The sequence below is a fragment of the Hypomesus transpacificus genome, chromosome 2, assembly GCF_021917145.1.
Source record: "Hypomesus transpacificus isolate Combined female chromosome 2, fHypTra1, whole genome shotgun sequence".
In the NCBI taxonomy this organism is placed as follows: domain Eukaryota; kingdom Metazoa; phylum Chordata; class Actinopteri; order Osmeriformes; family Osmeridae; genus Hypomesus; species Hypomesus transpacificus.
In genome coordinates, this window is record NC_061061.1 from 12,678,659 (window position 1) to 12,696,931 (window position 18,273).

General features: G+C 47.7%; 1 protein-coding gene across 3 annotated transcripts; it reads right to left on the minus strand.

Annotated features, from left to right (window-relative positions):
- Positions 1-143: 143 nt before the first annotated feature.
- kcnj14 (potassium inwardly rectifying channel subfamily J member 14) lies at positions 144-17,475 on the minus strand. 3 transcript variants are annotated; one of them, XM_047027332.1, is made up of 7 exons: positions 17,295-17,475; positions 8,160-8,311; positions 7,231-8,047; positions 6,457-6,900; positions 4,394-6,300; positions 3,135-3,452; positions 144-2,837 (listed from the first exon to the last, which is right to left on the minus strand). In XM_047027332.1, exons 5-7 carry the CDS (start codon positions 5,453-5,455, stop codon positions 2,619-2,621), a joined length of 1,599 nt encoding a protein of 532 aa, XP_046883288.1. In that variant the 5' UTR covers positions 5,456-6,300; positions 6,457-6,900; positions 7,231-8,047; positions 8,160-8,311; positions 17,295-17,475; the 3' UTR covers positions 144-2,618. The 3 variants fall into 3 exon arrangements, with proteins under 3 accessions (XP_046883288.1, XP_046883297.1, XP_046883307.1); XM_047027341.1 differs by lacking the exon at positions 17,295-17,475 and adding an exon at positions 12,581-12,719; XM_047027351.1 differs by lacking the exons at positions 6,457-6,900; positions 7,231-8,047; positions 8,160-8,311; positions 17,295-17,475 and having other exon boundaries at positions 4,394-6,348.
- Positions 17,476-18,273: the final 798 nt, after the last annotated feature.

Below are 18,273 nucleotides of genomic sequence, written 5' to 3' on the forward strand. Positions count from 1 at the left end.
GTTGCCTAAAAATACGTTACAGATATATATATATATATAAAAAAACGTTAAAAAGGTTGATGAAAGAAGCGTACTAAATGTAACGAAGAAAATAATCCACCACTGATAGCAATCATCGTGTTTTATTTCTTCAAAACCTTCACTTTGTCTCCCTTTGATCCGCTCTCTGCCCAAAACGGTTCACATTGTAGCGATACTACAAAGAAGGGGGAACAACATCTGTGGAAAAATATAACAGAAGAAAGGAAATAGCTGATTTTTGTGTCGTTTGTGTTACGAAACTAACGGAAATCTATGACCTGAACTGTATTTATATATATTTTTTTTACATGTTCAGAAATCTAACAAAGTAGTACCAAAGTATAGTCAAGTAAATAATATTCATATATTTTTCTTGTGTGGTGCGTTAAAAAACGATAACACAGAGGGTCAGGGCTACGTAGGGTCAGGGCTACGGTACGGTTGGTTCAAGTTACATTCCGTGGAAGTGGGGCAGAGAGACCGGCGGCCCGGGTATAAATAGAACACGGCAGACGGAAGTCAAGAGGCATGATAAGGAAAGACACAGACGTTGAATAAATGATCATTAATAACAGTCAAAATAACAGCTCATCCCATGCATCAAACCATAGAAATAGCAGCTTTTATAAAGTTGATCTACTACGGTTTTTCTTCTCTTATTATTACCGTGCTGAGTTGTGAAGAGTTGTGCAGGTTGCTATCTATGCATGTGAGGTTTAAAAATATTCCAGTCGCGATTTCAACGTTGTTGCAGACAACAATCTGTGATATTTCTCTCCAGATGCCATTTACATCATAATACATCTGTGCAAAAATACAATACAGAGTTTCAAAGTTGTCAGCATCTAGGCTGATTTGTGCAGCAAGTGAGGTCATGCCATCAGAGACAGCACAACACGTTAAATTCATTATCAATCTCTATCGGTCAACAGTACATTATGACAAGTTACACTGGTATCCTGTAGTTCCTGTAGGAAGTATATTTCGCGAGTGTTGTGTTGTACACACGAGGAATAAAGTATAGAACAAGATGAATCTATAATAAAAGGAAACTGACCAAAGAAAATGTAATTGTTGCTAAATTTAGATGAGCAATGTATAAGGTGTATGACACCAGAGCAACATAATGGGAAAACTGAACAGTTATTGTGCTGTTTTACACGTGTGCCAACGACATGGAAAACCCTGTTACCCACAACACACAATATATACCATATAAGTGGTGAACAGGTGTTTGAAAAAAAACGACTTCACTCTAGTATGAGCAACAAAATAGCCACGCAATAGAAAATCCAGTTTAAAACGTGTCAGACAGCATAGTGACAGATGAAGCAGACATGTATCTTGTTTGGAAGGCACCAGTGTACTGCTTCTTCACGTGAGACAGACACCAACCAAAACCAACCAACCAAACACAAGTGATTCTATCCTACAACTAAGAAATTCTGCTTCCATCTTTCAGCAACTGGTCTGTGCAGGATCCAGTCTCCATGGTCATGCTGTCTGAACTTAGGAGGAGGACAGTTTTACCTCTGTTTAAGGGCCCAGAGAGACAGGAATATGTAATGGATCAGGGAGGACAGGCCAGTTTACACTTACAGAGTTACTCTTACAGATCTTAGTTATACCCTGGAGTACAGACAGAGCCAATACCATCCAGAACATCCTCCCCACCAGTATTCAAAACCAGTTCGGCAACGCTAACAGTTGACATTATACATAACTCATGGGGAAATACTATAAATACCGAACAACAGTATGAACAACACTGTATCATCCAAAATATTCCATTGATGTCATGATGACAGTGCACTCAAAACCATTATGTCAATGGATTCTGACACTGCACCACAGAAAATGAAAATGTTTGATTTACACATGCAAATAAAATACAATGAATAGCATTAGTACATTACAAGTACATTAAAGTACACTGAATACAGTACAAGTCAAAGAAACGGCTTAAATCGCTGCTTGTTTGAGCTGTTTCTCCGTGATTTGACACCACATTGGCTCAAACAAATAGTCCAACCCTTTAACTGAGAACACAACATTCCCCTGTGCTTCCATCCTAATGGAAACATTTGACCTAACAGGAACCATTAGCATACCCTGTCATCACCAGTCATCTCCATGTCAGTTGCATGTTGAAGCCAGCAGGGGGCAGTGTCACGTCTCCTGTCAGCTAGGTGCTGGAGCCAGTGTGGATCAGTGGTGGTAGAGAGGCATTGCAGACTGGGTTAGAATGATTGGAAAAGACCGCCAGGCCCAATCAGACAACTGTGTGAGTGTGGCCCCCCCCCCCGTGGACCGTGGGCTAACCTCACTCTGTCAACACATACAAACCCTAAATATGTCTTAGTTAGAAGAATTATCATTCTAAACAAGTCTTTCAATTTCTATTTCTATAACTATTCTTTATCTTCCTTAAGCTGCTCTCTGCTAGAACTTACCTTTCTCGATTCCACCTTCCTTTCTACCTGTATCTTTTTCATCTAACTTGTCTTACCCCTCTCTATCTCTCTCCCTGTCTGTCTCCCTTTCTCCCTGTGAACCATAGGTCCCCTCTACCCTGTGCCCCCCCTCTCAACACCGGATCAGTTGGTGTGGGGGTGTTCTGAATGGGGGGGGCGTCGCGGCGGAGGGGAGCCAAGTTCGGGGTCGTGGTGGGGGGAGACGAGCTGGAGAGCCACCTCGTTCTCGTAGCAGAAGGACGAGCGGGAGCTCTGGATGTACTTCTGCTCAGCCAGGTCCTTGGCGCTGCACGAGGGCGTGCTGAGAACCTCGTAGGTTCTGTGGAAGAACGAGTAGTCCACCTAGAGGGAGAGAGGAGAGACACGGATATGAGCAGAGGTCCAGGGAACATGGTGGAACACTTGACATTCAGAAGTCTGTACTGTACATTTAGTCATTAAGCAGACACTCTTATCCAGAGCGACTTACAGTAAGTACAGGGACGTTCCCCCCCGAGGCAAGTAGGGTGAAGTGCCTTGCCCAAGGACACATCGTCAATTTTCACGGCCAGGAATCAAACCGGCAACCTTCCGATTAATAGCCCAATTCCCTAACCACTCAGCCACCTCACCCAAACTGTAGAAGTTATTCTCCCTCACCTGGTAGCATTCCTTCCTCTCGAAGAGCACGGGTTCGAAGCGATGTCCCCAGAGGATCTCTGAGGCCAGGTAAGAGCTGCGGCACTGGGTGGTCATGGCCGTGGCCTCCACCATGCCCTCCAGGATCACCACCACCTCCAGCTCAGAGTCATTCTCCAGAGCCCCCCGATCCATCTCGAAGAACGGAGACTCGTCGTCGATCTCATGGACGATGGTGACCGGCGAGACTAGGAAGATTCGGTCGGTGCCGTCGTCAAAACCCACGTTGATGTCCATGTTGTCCAGGGGAAGGAACTCTCCCTCTGGGGTGACCCTTGGCTGGGAGGGTAGGGGGTGGGTGAGGGGGGCAGGACAGACGGGAGAGGAAGACAAGCAAGTAGAGGCAAGGCCAAGAGTTAGATTAAACGTCCTATCTCAAAGAGGCTTAGCACCATTTCTAATGGAAACCCCTGAAACAGTCGAATTACCAGACCGCAAAGAACAAGCCGACTCCTGACCCCTCTCCTGAACCAATCTCCAGCCAGCTTGGGCCAGCTCATGGCCCACCTCTGACATAGTGGAGATATTAAGATGGATCTAAATCTGCCTGTTATAACCTCCTTGCTCTGCAGCACGGCAGTGTTGGAAAGAGAGGGAGACGAGGGGGCTGGTGAACCACAGGACACAAACACCACAAATAAAGTCGACACAAACAGATCGCTAATAACGTAGAATCACGTAGACTCAAACAAACAGAAGCAGACATGGTCCAAAATTACTCACACAAGGCCAGACAGGGGGCAAAGAGCACACACACACACAGACAGACAGACAGACAGACAGGGGAGCTCTATGATGGCAGACAATGGTTTTGAGTTAAAGAATCCCAAGGAAATTAATCCATAGTAAATCTTCTAAACCCCCTGAGGGAGAATGAAACAAGCGCTCATTAACCACAGACCACGGCTGGGCCAGATGGCCTTGTCGCTCTCTCTCACTCCCTCTCTCTTTCCACTAAATGCTTTTACTTCCTGACACTATATTTACTTTTGTTTTGTCTTCATCTGCTTAGCAGTCTACCTTTCTCTCCCTCCTCTTTTCTCGCTCTCTCTCTTCCTCTTTTTCTCCCTCACTTTTAAGTCTCCAACACCGTTACAAAAACATACACTCTAATAAAAGCTTTTTCCACATTAGGATTATTCTCATATTGTTTTGATCCTTCCTCCCAGTAGTGATGAGTTACAGTGCTCTGTAGTGTGTGTGTGCACCATCCTGCCTACCTTCAGTAGTTGTGCTCGCACGTGGGCTTCTACCAGGTGGCTCTTGCGCAGGTTTCCAACCCTCCACATGATGCAGAGCTTCCCGTCCCTCAGCGCCACCACCGCCGTGTCGGAGAACACCAGCGTCTCGTTGCGCTTCTTGGGCTTGGCGATCTTTGCCATGACCGCCCCGATGATGAAGGCGTCGATGATGCAGCCCACGATGCACTGCAAGACGACCGCCATCACCGCCAGGGGGCACGCCTCGGTCACGCTGCGGAAGCCGTAACCGATGGACGTCTGCGTCTCCAGGGAGAACAGGAAGGCTGCCATGAAGCTGTTGACCTGGAAGAAGCATGGTTCCTCCGCCTCGGCCTCTCTGTCTGAAACCCCCCCAGGCCCGGCTTCTCCTGCCCCGGGAGAGGCCCCCGAGCCTGGGTGAAGGCGGACAGCGAGGTCCCCGTGAGCGGTGGCGATGAGCCAGAAGGCGAATCCGAAGAGCAGCCAGGAGAGGAGGAAGGAGAGGGTGAAGATGACTAACATCCAGCGCCAGCGGATGTCCACGCAGGTCGTGAAGAGGTCGCTGAGATACCGCTGGCCCCGCTCGCTCATGTTGACGAAGGCCACGTTGCAGCGTCCGTCCTTGCCCACAAAGCGGTGGCGGGGCCGGTGGCTGGAGCGACGGGCCTGGTGGCGGCTGGAGGAGGAAGGGGACGACAGCGAATCACGCTCCGAGGACGAACAGCCTTCTCCCCTTCCCCCTGCGCCTCTACCGCCCCTCGACCCCGAGCACCCTCCTCCTCCTCCTCCTGCTCCTGCTCTCATCCCACCATCTCCTCCTCCTCCTCCAGACTCCCCCGCTCCGCTCTGCCTCCGGACACCTCTGCCGTTGCCCTGCAGCGGGAGAGCTTTGCCGTTGAGGGCGGGGCTGGGGGAGGGGCTGGCGGGGCTACCTGTCCCCGCCAGGCCCCCTCCCATCCTGGCCGTGTCAGCAGCACTCTGCGCCAGCCTCATGACCTCCTCCTCCTCCACCAGCCCTTCCACCACGGCACTGAAGCGCCGCTTCACGCGGGCTGCTCCCATGGTCCACTAGAGGCAGTGTGTCCCACAAGTACCCTGTGTGGATTCTTTACTACGTCCTTGGCTGATGTCGTTCTGCTGTGTGAGTTTTGAGCTCCCTGGAACTCAGTTGAGAAGTGTGTGGTCTTCTACCTTCTGCCTAAACTTTAGATGGGCGTTCCTCTTTTCCAAAATGTCAGATTCCCTTTTTTGGGGGGGAAAAGGAAGAAACGCTCTTCATCTCAAGAGCCGTGTGAAGAACCGTTGGACCAAAGTTCTGTACAGGTCAAAGTTCAACAGTCACCTCTTGTTCTCAAGAATCTGTTAGGAGGAGTCCTCCCAGTTCAAACGTTTTGGTAACCAATGAAAGGTCTCCTTACAATAATACGTTTACAATGACAACCAACAGACAAAGTCCTGACAGGAATATACTCACTGTAGACCCCTTTGAGTGACGATGAGCATCACACAACAAATGTCCAAGGTATCAACAGCACTGAACCCCAGTTGGAGGACATCTTGTGTTGGAGAGGGAGGGAGGTGATAGGTTACTAATCGGTAAGACCACACAGCGTGCAGGAAAGCTTTTCTAAACACTCTGAAGCACATGGAGCAGACTGCAGCCAGCAGGGCGGGGGTAAGGAGACACTGATCATGTTGTTTTGCTCAGTCCTTCCTTAATCAATCAAACGACACAGAGAAAAGGGACTGAGGTAAACAGGGAAGGCAGAACTGCTACATAAAACCACAGGGCTCTGCACCAGACGGGCCCAGCATGGACGGTGGAAGACATATCTGTACCGTGCAGAAAAGAGCATGCGGTATCTTACGTTCCATGTTCTTCACAACTTCACGTCACAGTGGGACAGCTAGGAGAAGGGCACAGTTGTCCACAGCTTCAATACGCGTCTGTCCTACGAGTCATTCCACCCTTGTAAAATCACTTTTTTTGAAGCAAATATTTATATATATATATAGCACAGCTTCCAGAGTTTTGTTAGACGTGCATGGTATAGGATACTCACGGAAGTTCCCTGACTATGGAGACTTGGATTTGCAGGTCCCCATGAATCTGTCCTCCTGTCCTCTTCCACGGAAACCAAAAGTCATTTAACTCCTCCAGACAACTAGCACTGACCAAAGCCAATGGGACGCCGCTTTTACTGACCAGAATGGCCAACAGTCAGACTACCATCTCCAAGTAGGTTTGGACTGCTCTCTCAGGTGACCGCTTTTACGATTGAACATCCTGACCCTAGGACAGTGTGAGACTCTGTGTTGGCATGGCTGATTCACAGTCAATCGTGCCTCGTTCACTGAGAGGCCTGGTTAGATGAACCAGGTTTGGATCCTGCCGGATGACGTTGGTACAGGTGAAATTGACTACTTCACTTGAAGAGGAGTAACTATTATTCTATGACTGGAGACCTATTCTCCACCGAGGGCCTCGTTAAGGAATGTATCTGCATCTAAGAGATCAATGCAGGGGAGATTAATGTCACAATATAGTTAGAAACAAAGAGAAAGAGACAGAATGAGGAAGAGAGAAGGAGAGACTGTATGAACACGTGAACATCGTAACAACACAAGCATTTCCTGTGAGCTCTCACACATCAGTTCATCTGTTGATAGGTACAGGTTCAAATAACACTGATGTTAAAAAACAAAATGTTATGTAAAAGTGGACGCAAATCCATAACATGTTCTTGTAACAGTGAACACTGCAGTTGGGATGACCTCTACAGTACTTTAGGGGTCAAAGGTCAACCCAGTCCTGAGACTGAGAACTGTCGGCTTACTTTTATTCCCAACAAGGTTTCCAACTCTCTTCTTGTTTCAGGTTTGACATTCAGCAACTCTGCTTGACAGAAACCACACACCATCAATTCCAGGGAAGCTATCAAAACACAGGAGGGATACGTCCTTTTTGAAAATAATATCAGGAAATGTTCGGGATTGTGTTTAGCAGACGTGCAGGTTTAAAAAACAAAAGTGGGTTCACATGTGTCCGTCTGGAGAGCTCTTTGGGGGTTGGAAAAAAACAGTGCATGCAACAACCACTTGAGCATCACGGGGAGAAAGGAGGAAAAAATAACCCAAAAAGGTTTGAACCAGGAGAAATCCAACCAAAAGGGGACAAAAACTAGACCTTGATACGCTTTGAATCTTTACCTTGTGTTCATCATTCCAGGTATCTTTGGGTCCTGAAAGCAGCTGAGCCTGTGGAGGCCCAGCCAGCCCCTGAGAAACAGCACAGCAAAACCCTGACGTCTGATGAGGACCCCTGCCTTCGTACAGGAGCTCCCAGACAGCCTCAGACTCTCAGACGAGGCGTCTGAGCGTGAAACAACACAGCTACGGCAGCAGGGAGGAGACAAACAGAACGGGTCAGTCTACAACAAATGGAAGTGAGGAAAGAGGTCCCTCCTAAAGTGAGAGGTCACATAGGGGTTCATGTTGACTGGTGTGCAGGGCTTCCTGTGTCGGGCATCTTCACAGGGATCTCTGGATGACAGCAGCAGATGAACACCTTGTTTCTTCCTCTCTCTACCTAATATTGTTTTTCCTCAGGCTAATCCCAGAGTTTGGTTCTTCACATGTTACACAGTTGCCAACCTAGGATTGAAGTACAGAAGAAAGGGTAAGTGAATTGAAAAAACAAACAAGGAGAAAAACGTCACGTTTAAAACTATAAAATATGAATAACAATCATAAATCATCAACATACTTGCTATGCTGTGTCTCTTTCTCATGAAACAGGTATTTGAGGTATTTGGTCAGTTAGGTCAAATGTGTTGCTCTGGTGCCTTGTAGCGCCATACACTCAGCTCCTGTGGTCTCAGGGATTACCATGGTCACACGTTGCCAGGAGCGTTCGACCTACAAGGAAAACAAAGAACAGACAGGATGGAGGCTTGAGAAACACAACACAAGTCTTCTGACTCCATTCTGATGGCGGGTGGAAATACAGATCCTCCCCCAACCAGGGAGGGGTGAAGGAGGGAGACTCGGGGTGGTATCAGTCGGGTCAGGTATAAGTAGGGCAGGTGGATGAAGATGGCAGAGAGGTGGGTGAGGGGTTTGGTCTTGTCCTGAGTGGAGATGGGGATTGGATACTAGAGCCCGACAGATATATCGGCCGGCCGATATTATCACGCGATATTAGGCATTTTCCAATCCATCGTTATCGGCTTTTATAATGGGCGATAAATGAATATGAACGTTTTTTAACATTTTGTATTAAAAAAATATATAATATAGGAGTCAGGTGGCTGAGCGGTTAGGGAATCGAGCTAGTAATCAGAAGGTTGCTGGTTCGTGCCAAATGACGCTGTGTCCTTGGGCAAGGCACTTCACCCTACTTGCCTTGGGGGGAATGTCCCTGTACTTACTGTAAGTCGCTCTGGATAAGAACGTCTGCTGAAAATGACTACATGTAAACTACAAATAACTAATGTTAAGGAAATTAGTTTGTTTTGTTACGCTTTCTGGATTTGTATTTTTTTTTTTTTAATCGGCCGATATAACGGAATATCTGATTTTTAAATCACCAAATATTTGTATTGATATCGGCCTTAAAAATCCTTTGGGTGTATGTGCTCGGGCTCTATTGGATACTGATTGGACAAGAGGGGTCAGATGATTGGGCCTGGGAGATCGGGATTGGGTAATTGATTGGGTAATTGATTGGGTAATGGATAAGAGCAGTCCGGCGTATCTTAAGACAGTGTGCTGAGTGTCGACTGGGATTTGGAACTGGGATGAATGACTGGGATTGGGATGAGGAGCAGTGAAGGAATGCTGTGTAGATTACAGATGTGCTCGTGACTCCGGTAATCTCGTTCATGATTCTGCTAATCCGCTAAAGTCTTTACATAAGAACCACCACAGCCAGAGAATGGGGAGCGGAGGGTGTACACACACACACACACACAGGTAGAGGGCACACACATATAAAGGACGCAAATTATACCCAGTCTACACGCAGTATGGTGCAATGTCACGTGCCCTGTAAAGCTACCAGGAGACAGATTGTTGTACTTTCCAAATATGTGTTTTCGGATTTGTGTGTGGAGGTGGGACGGAGAGAGAGAGACACAGAGAGAGAGATACAGAGAGAGACAGAGAGAGAGAGAGACAGAGAGAGGGGGAGGGAGGGAGGGAGGGAAGGAGGGGAGAAAGTCTGAAAGAGATACTACACTTTGGGAGATGTAGTTGATCACACTGTTACATGTTTATAGCAGAAAATGCCGGCCCAGATTGAGAGTTGATTGGACCTGTCAAATACATGAATGTTACCATGTTGAAAGTACTGCGTTCTGTGTACTGGTTAATGACAATGAGCTGTCTGTACACAACAGTGTTTTTGTGACTACTGTATCTAAGTGGTTATCCATGTGCTGTGTGTATGCGTGTGTGCACACGAGTGTGTATGTATGTTAGCGTGCATGTGACCCTTATTACAGCAGAGGGTCCATTGATTGGCTGATTGGACAGCCAGACAAACAATGAGCATCAGAACATCTGATTCTCCGTACGAGTGCAGTTCATCACTAATCACAACTTCGGGGGGCATCGTAGACGAGCCCCTGCCAATGGCTAGTTAGCATCCTGTCACTATGAGAGCACATTCAATTTTCACGCAATCTGGACACCAGTCAAGACCCCCTCAGGAGCTCTCTGCCTCAGAGGTGGAAAACTGACAACCATGGCTGGTAGGCAGGAATGTGTGTGTGTGTGAACCAAAAGGGTTTTTTAAAATTACACTTCACTGCATGTATATGTCCTGAATCTGTGTGTGCATTTGTGCTTTACCCTGTGTGTATGGCTCAGCCTTATCAAGTTAAGGTGACGGGTGTCAGAAATGAGTCCTCATGTCTTCACCAGTACCAGGGAGGCCTGGGAACAGTCATTTTCAGTCCAATTCAGTTGTCTGTTCACACTCCCATGACCCCTGGGAAGTGTCAGATACACAAGACAGCATGATACAAGTAAGTAGGTGTGTGTGTGTGTGTGTGTGTATGGGTGTGTGTGTATGGGTGTATATGTGTGTGTGTATGGGTGTATATGTGTATGTGTGTGAATGTGTTTGTGTGTATGTGTGTGTGTGTATGTGTGTGAGTGTATGGTTGTCAATGTGTGTGTGAAGGGGGAGGGCAATCTCATCCGTTGACACCAGTCCACTGCTTCCTATTTACAGTGAGGTATGACCCGGGACTTCGAGCCAAGCTTTTGAAACTGCCACCGCACCAACCACATTCCTCAGGAGCTGTGGTTGGTGACTAGCTGGGTCAGGGCTGTTAGAAGTTGACGTGACAGAACGCATGTTCTAACAGAACGCATGTTCTTACAGAGCGCATGTTCCAACAGAGCGCATGTTCTAGCAGAACGCATGTTCTAACAGAACGTATGTTCTAACAGAGCACATGTTCTAACAGAACGCATGTTCTAACAGACCGCATGTTCTAACAGAACGCATGTTCTAACAGACCGCATGTTCTAACAGAGCGCATGTTCTAACAGAACGCATGTTTTGGTAGAGAAACAGGCACCATCTATTTGACTGACACACAAATAATAAATGTTCCTTCTGTGAACAGGATGTAGGAGGTAGACCTGTCGTACACACCTCCTGTCTCACCTGCAGCCCCTCCCTGACCTACTTTTCTTTACCTGTCTCTCTCTCTGCCTGTCTCTCTCTCTGCCTCTCTCTCTCCCCTCTCCCCTTTCTGACCCCTCTCCCCCTCCCTCTTCATACACAGATTATATGACCCTGTTAAGGTGTTATGCAGCCAGATTAAGGTTCACTGGGAATATTATTTCAAAGTCATTGAATAAGCCACAGGATGAACTTCCCTACCCTCTCTCTCCCTCTCCCTCTCCCTCTCCCTCTCCCTCTCCCTCTCCCTCTCCCTCTCCCTCTCTCTCTTAATGAGCACCATGGACCTTTCCTCTGCTACAGAAGCTCCTGCTGGAGATGACAGAGACATCTGATTATCTGGACCATTTCTCCTGAGACATCAGGGAGTCAGTCAGTGTGTGTTTAAAACACTGGAAACCGATGCAGATTTCTCTCGGAGCTGTGACCATCCAGATATGGTCGGATCAATACCCTCATTGATCAGCGTGGCGCTGAAACCAGGCCACAGATTGGGTTTTGAATGATGTCACCAGGCTCTCTGCCAGGTCCCTCTCTCTCCCTCTTTCTCCCTCCCTCCTCACTCTCTCTCCATCTCTCCTCACTTTCTCTCCCTCCCTCTCTCCATCTCCTCGCTCTCTCTCCCTCTGTTTGATCTCTGACTGATGCACATGTCCTTTAAAGTAGACTACGCTTCTCCAAACAGCCTATGGTGAAACTAAACAGCGGCAGAGGAATATCACGTTTGACCCTCATGCGCTAATTTAATCTCATCAATACAGCACTGTGACTAGTAAACCACTTTCACCGGTGGTATAACAGTATTCACAAATACAGCAGTGGTCTGTTCCTAGCTTGTAGGATGAGTAGGATGTGTTTAAATACATGTACATATTTGTATATAAGCTACTGTATGTACGTACATGCAGGGACAGATGCAGTGCTAGAGTAACGCGCTGCATGTACTGTTCAAGCGAAAACTTCAGAACTTTTGTTGTTTGCTGAAAGATGGTAGCGCTTGGCTTTGCTACTTGGAAAGTGGCGAGTCAAGTCTGATCTGTATGGAGTCTGATTGGTCTGCATGGGACGTCTGCTTCCACACATCAGACCAGCTGCTTCCACAGTAACATCTGTCTTCAGCCCTTAGAAACAGGGACGCAATGCGGACCTGGGATGCTAGCTGGGCTGACTTCACAAATACAAGTGACACGCACGCACATGTGCAAACACACACACAAACACACAGTAGCACACAAACATAATACACATGAACCCAAACATACTCAATCACACACACAAACACATATGACGTCCTTGGCACAGGACTAATTCCTTCCAAATTAAAGTTTCTCCTTGTCGTGTGCGTTGTATCCGGGGTCACAGTGTGGTGACCAGCTGTTCATCAAGTACGTTAAGATGACACCGTGCAGGTCTACATCAACACATTTAACCCTCCCTTTTAATTTGGCTTTCAGGATACAAAACACAACAACTACCCTGCCTCTACTCACCAGTACTCCATACTACATACGTACTCCAGTACGTCATGCGGAATGATGAAATGAAACAATTGAATCCCAACAAGAGGCATGTCTCCAGGAGTTGTGCAGTCTACCTTATATGGTACATTAGATTACTTCATGATGATTTGGGGGGGAGGAACTTCTGTAACCGTTCAACCTTCTTGTTACATTGTGTTCCTCCTGAATGACCAGGCTTAGCTCTCTCACACCATCACAGCTAGAGTCATGTGTCCATAGAGTGCTGACAGCAGGAAGTGACCAGATAACAGGCCAGGAGGGGTTTGCATCCAAGAAGCTAAACACATGAAGCAGACCCATGAAATAATTCCTCAAAATTTCGGTAAGAGGAAGAGAGAAACGAGAGGATAGAAATGTCCTCTCAGCCTGGACATGTTCGCCTCTGTGTCCCGCTCTCTGGTCAGTGTGTCCTGCTCTCTGGTCACTATGTCCTGCTCTCTGGTCACTTTGTCCTGCTCTCTGGTCACTCTGTGTCCCGCTCTCTGGTCACTCTGTGTCCCGCTCTCTGGTCACTCTGTGTCCTGCTCTCTGGTCACTCTGTGTCCTGCTCTCTGGTCACTGTGTCCTGCTCTCTGGTCACTCTGTGTCCTGCTCTCTGGTCACTGTGTGTCCTGCTCTCTGGTCACTCTGTGTCCTGCTCTCTGGTCACTCTGTGTCCTGCTCTCTGGTCACTCTGTGTCCTGCTCTCTGGTCACTCTCTGTCCTGCTCTCTGGTCACTCTGTGTCCTGCTCTCTGGTCACTTTGTGTCCTGCTCTCTGGTCACTGTGTGTCCTGCTCTCTGGTCACTCTGTGTCCTGCTCTCTGGTCACTCTGTGTCCTGCTCTCTGGTCACTGTGTCCTGCTCTCTGGTCACTGTGTGTCCTGCTCTCTGGTCACTCTGTGTCCTGCTCTCTGGTCACTCTGTGTCCTGCTCTCTGGTCACTCTGTGTCCTGCTCTCTGGTCACTCTCTGTCCTGCTCTCTGGTCACTGTGTGTCCTGCTCTCTGGTCACTGTGTCCTGCTCTCTGGTCACTCTGTGTCCTGCTCTCTGGTCACTGTGTGTCCTGCTCTCTGGTCACTCTGTGTCCTGCTCTCTGGTCACTCTGTGTCCTGCTCTTTGGTCACTCTGTGTCCTGCTCTCTGGTCACTCTGTGTCCTGCTCTCTGGTCACTCTGTGTCCTGCTCTCTGGTCACTGTGTCCTGCTCTCTGGTCACTTTGTCCTGCTCTCTGGTCACTCTGTGTCCTGCTCTCTGGTCACTCTGTGTCCTGCTCTCTGGTCACTCTGTGTCCTGCTCTCTGGTCACTGTGTCCTGCTCTCTGGTCACTCTGTGTCCTGCTCTCTGGTCACTATGTCCTGCTCTCTGGTCACTCTGTGTCCTGCTCTCTGGTCACTCTGTGTCCTGCTCTCTGGTCACTCTGTGTCCTGCTCTCTGGTCACTCTGTGTCCTGCTCTCTGGTCACTGTGTGTCCTGCTCTCTGGTCACTGTGTCCTGCTCTCTGGTCACTCTGTGTCCTGCTCTCTGGTCACTGTGTGTCCTGCTCTCTGGTCACTCTGTGTCCTGCTCTCTGGTCACTCTGTGTCCTGCTCTTTGGTCACTCTGTGTCCTGCTCTCTGGTCACTCTGTGTCCTGCTCTCTGGTCACTCTGTGTCCTGCTCTCTGGTCACTGTGTCCTGCTCTCTGGTCACTTTGTCCTGCTCTCTGGTCACTCTGTGTCCTGCTCTCTGGTCACTCTGTGTCCTGCTCTCTGGTCACTCTGTGTCCTGCTCTCTGGTCACTGTGTCCTGCTCTCTGGTCACTCTGTGTCCTGCTCTCTGGTCACTGTGTCCTGCTCTCTGGTCACTCTGTGTCCTGCTCTCTGGTCACTCTGTGTCCTGCTCTCTGGTCACTCTGTGTCCTGCTCTCTGGTCACTCTGTGTCCTGCTCTCTGGTCACTGTGTGTCCTGCTCTCTGGTCACTCTGTGTCCTGCTCTTTGGTCACTCTCTGTCCTGCTCTCTGGTCACTCTCTGTCCTGCTCTCTGGTCACTCTGTGTCCTGCTCTCTGGTCACTCTGTGTCCTGCTCTCTGGTCACTGTGTCCTGCTCTCTGGTCACTGTGTCCTGCTCTCTGGTCACTCTGTGTCCTGCTCTCTGGTCACTCTGTGTCCTGCTCTCTGGTCACTTTGTCCTGCTCTCTGGTCACTGTGTCCTGCTCTCTGGTCACTCTGTGTCCTGCTCTCTGGTCACTGTGTCCTGCTCTCTGGTCACTCTGTGTCCTGCTCTCTGGTCACTCTCTGTCCTGCTCTCTGGTCACTGTGTCCTGCTCTCTGGTCACTCTGTGTCCTGCTCTCTGGTCACTCTGTGTCCTGCTCTCTGGTCACTCTCTGTCCTGCTCTCTGGTCACTGTGTCCTGCTCTCTGGTCACTCTGTGTCCTGCTCTCTGGTCACTCTCTGTCCTGCTCTCTGGTCACTCTGTGTCCTGCTCTCTGGTCACTCTGTGTCCTGCTCTCTGGTCACTGTGTGTCCTGCTCTCTGGTCACTCTGTGTCCTGCTCTCTGGTCACTCTGTGTCCTGCTCTCTGGTCACTGTGTCCTGCTCTCTGGTCACTATGTCCTGCTCTCTGGTCACTCTGTGTCCTGCTCTCTGGTCACTCTGTGTCCTGCTCTCTGGTCACTCTGTGTCCTGCTCTCTGGTCACTTTGTGTCCTGCTCTCTGGTCACTGTGTCCTGCTCTCTGGTCACTGTGTCCTGCTCTCTGGTCACTCTGTGTCCTGCTCTCTGGTCACTGTGTCCCGCTCTCTGGTCACTCTGTGTCCCGCTCTCTGGTCACTTTGTCCTGCTCTCTGGTCACTCTCTGTCCTGCTCTCTGGTCACTCTGTGTCCTGCTCTCTGGTCACTCTGTGTCCTGCTCTCTGGTCACTGTGTCCTGCTCTCTGGTCACTCTGTGTCCTGCTCTCTGGTCACTCTGTGTCCTGCTCTCTGGTCACTGTGTCCTGCTCTCTGGTCACTCTGTGTCCTGCTCTCTGGTCACTCTCTGTCCTGCTCTCTGGTCACTCTGTGTCCTGCTCTCTGGTCACTGTGTCCTGCTCTCTGGTCACTCTGTGTCCCGCTCTCTGGTCACTGTGTCCTGCTCTCTGGTCACTCTGTGTCCCGCTCTCTGGTCACTCTGTGTCCTGCTCTCTGGTCACTCTGTGTCCTGCTCTCTGGTCACTGTGTCCTGCTCTCTGGTCACTCTGTGTCCCGCTCTCTGGTCACTGTGTCCCGCTCTCTGGTCACTCTTTGTCCTGCTCTCTCGTCGCTCTGTGTCTCTGGTCACTCTGTGTCCTGCTCTCTGGTCACTCTGTGTCCTGCTCTCTGGTCACTCTGTGTCCTGCTCTCTGGTCACTCTGTGTCCCGCTCTCTGGTCACTCTGTGTCCTGCTCTCTGGTCACTCTGTGTCCTGCTCTCTGGTCACTGTGTGTCCTGCTCTCTGGTCACTGTGTCCTGCTCTCTGGTCACTCTGTGTCCTGCTCTCTGGTCACTGTGTCCTGCTCTCTGGTCACTCTGTGTCCTGCTCTCTGGTCACTCTGTCCTGCTCTCTCGTCACTCTATCTGTGTTTATATCTGTCTGGCTGAAACAAGAACAGATTAAATTTGGGATCATTACAGCCCACAAATCTCTTTTCACCCCATCTTTTTATCAATCTTCCTCCAATTCATTTAATTCTCTCTCTCTGTCTATCTGTCTCTCTCTCTCTGTGTACAAAATAGAAATGTCTAGAGATAAATGGTGAAAGATAAAATTGAGAGATTGTGAGTGTAATATTCCGTCTGTCATTCTATGTTCTCCTCCTAGACCTCTCCCTTCAGATCTCTGCTTGAACAGACTATCGGTACTCACATTTAGTGAAAGCAAACTATCTTAGCAACTATATCTTATCTATACTATAGATACTATATCTTATCTATACTCTATATCTTATCTAACTTATCTATACAACTATCTTTATGATGAAGATAATGGTGATGGGATGAGAAAAAGAATGGTGAATATTATGATCGATTGTAGGCTGATACAGTATATTAATCAGCATCTGTACATCCAGTAATTTCTGACTGGGATCTGACTTGGACTAGCTTACCTAACTCACAAAAATCTGTACATTTCAAAGAGTACGATACATTTCCGTTTGATGCCTGTGTTTACATTTTAGGTCAGAGGTCAAATAGAAGCCAACTTCTTGTCAAGGTTGTCCAAACCTTGTGACCTTAAAGTTGTTGTAATATGCAAAACCTAACTTTGGCACTGTGGTTGCGCTAAACTCCCCTATGACAACAGTCCAGAACCAGCGACACCAAGCCATGCCTTTCTCCGTCAGTTCGAGGCCACAGCCAGATGTAGCGCCATCAGTGCTTTGCAGTATCGCTCATAGCGCTCCTGGGGCAATTATGTTTTAATCTACTTGTTTGAGAGCTAAAGAGCTCTACACTTTGTTATGAAGTTACAAACGTGTAGAGAACCGGTTATATAGTATGCTTTTGATTTATTTTACACTTTTAAAATGTAATGCGTAAAAGCCGCTGTCAGCTAATTTACAGACACTTAATTTGCATTGGAAAGAAAGACTCCTTTGCGCAATCCTATTCTTTAGGGAAAACATCTCAATTGCAAGAGGTCCAACACTTGTTACGAATGCGACAAGGGTAATGTGTTTGTAAAGTTTAACGCGGTGCAATTTACACTTACCAATGGCTTTCTTTGAACACCACATTGGCTACGATCTGTGATCAGGATATTCCCCTTGTTATTCCTTTAGTTCAAATCAAAAACAAAACAGCAACAACAACAAAAAAGAAGGACACTATTTTCAAATATTAATTCGTAGCCCGGGAGCAACAATCCACTGTCTGGTTGCTCTTCCCTCACACTGCCGCACGTTCGCTCACGGGGACATTACAGTCATTACGACTGTCTGCCAACGTCCACGTCTCGCGTGCGCTTTTCCTGACAGCTCTGCAACCTCTCACTCTCTTCACCCAACAACATCTGAGTTCCAAAAACCACAGTACTGTACTTTTTGTGAATAGATTACTATTTAATGCACGCTAAATATATACATCATTTACCTAGATATTTTCTTATATCTAGTCTAAAGACAAGAAAGGGTTTTCAGTTTTTGAAGAAACACCAATGGGAATCTAATTAAGAGATTTAGTGTGGTTGTAGTTTAGTTTGCGTAAAAAATCTACACTTTAGGTGAGTGTCTGTGTACACGCCACGCATGTGTGTATGTTTGTGTGTGGAAGAGAGGGCGCGTGAGTGTGTGTGTACAGATACGTAATCTGTTTTAATCTGGTTCAAGTCGCTCAAACGGTGACCTATGATGTCATGGATCTGTCATTCTACGTAAAGGGATCGGAAGGACGCAGGTGTGACGGCGTTGGATAACCCCAAATATAGACATGGAGATTATTATATTTTTATTATTTTGTAAATGTATCCTTATTCTTCAACAGCTAATCTGTTTGTTGTTGAAATGATGATTTATTTAGTTGAATCATTTGTTTTTGTTACATGGGAATACTTTTGATGTTTTTCTCTATATATTTTATTTTAAGTTAGTATTTTCTAATGTTGGTTATTGTTTCCCTATCTTACATTTATAGGCTTAATTATCATTAACTTCAAACAACGGTTAATTCTATCACGTGCGGCATGAACGGCT

What these genes read in the sequence shown, in the direction of transcription:
- kcnj14 (XM_047027332.1), bottom strand. Translation starts at nt 5,455, where the DNA reads ATGGGAGCAGCCCGCGTGAAGCGGCGCTTCAGTGCCGTGGTGGAAGGG. An exon ending in TGCGAGCACAACTACTGAAG is followed by an intron (nt 3,453 to 4,393) that starts GTAGGCAGGATG and finishes CTACCCTCCCAG; the next exon opens with CCAAGGGTCACCCCAGAGGG. An exon ending in AGAGGAAGGAATGCTACCAG is followed by an intron (nt 2,838 to 3,134) that starts GTGAGGGAGAAT and finishes CTCTCCCTCTAG; the next exon opens with GTGGACTACTCGTTCTTCCA.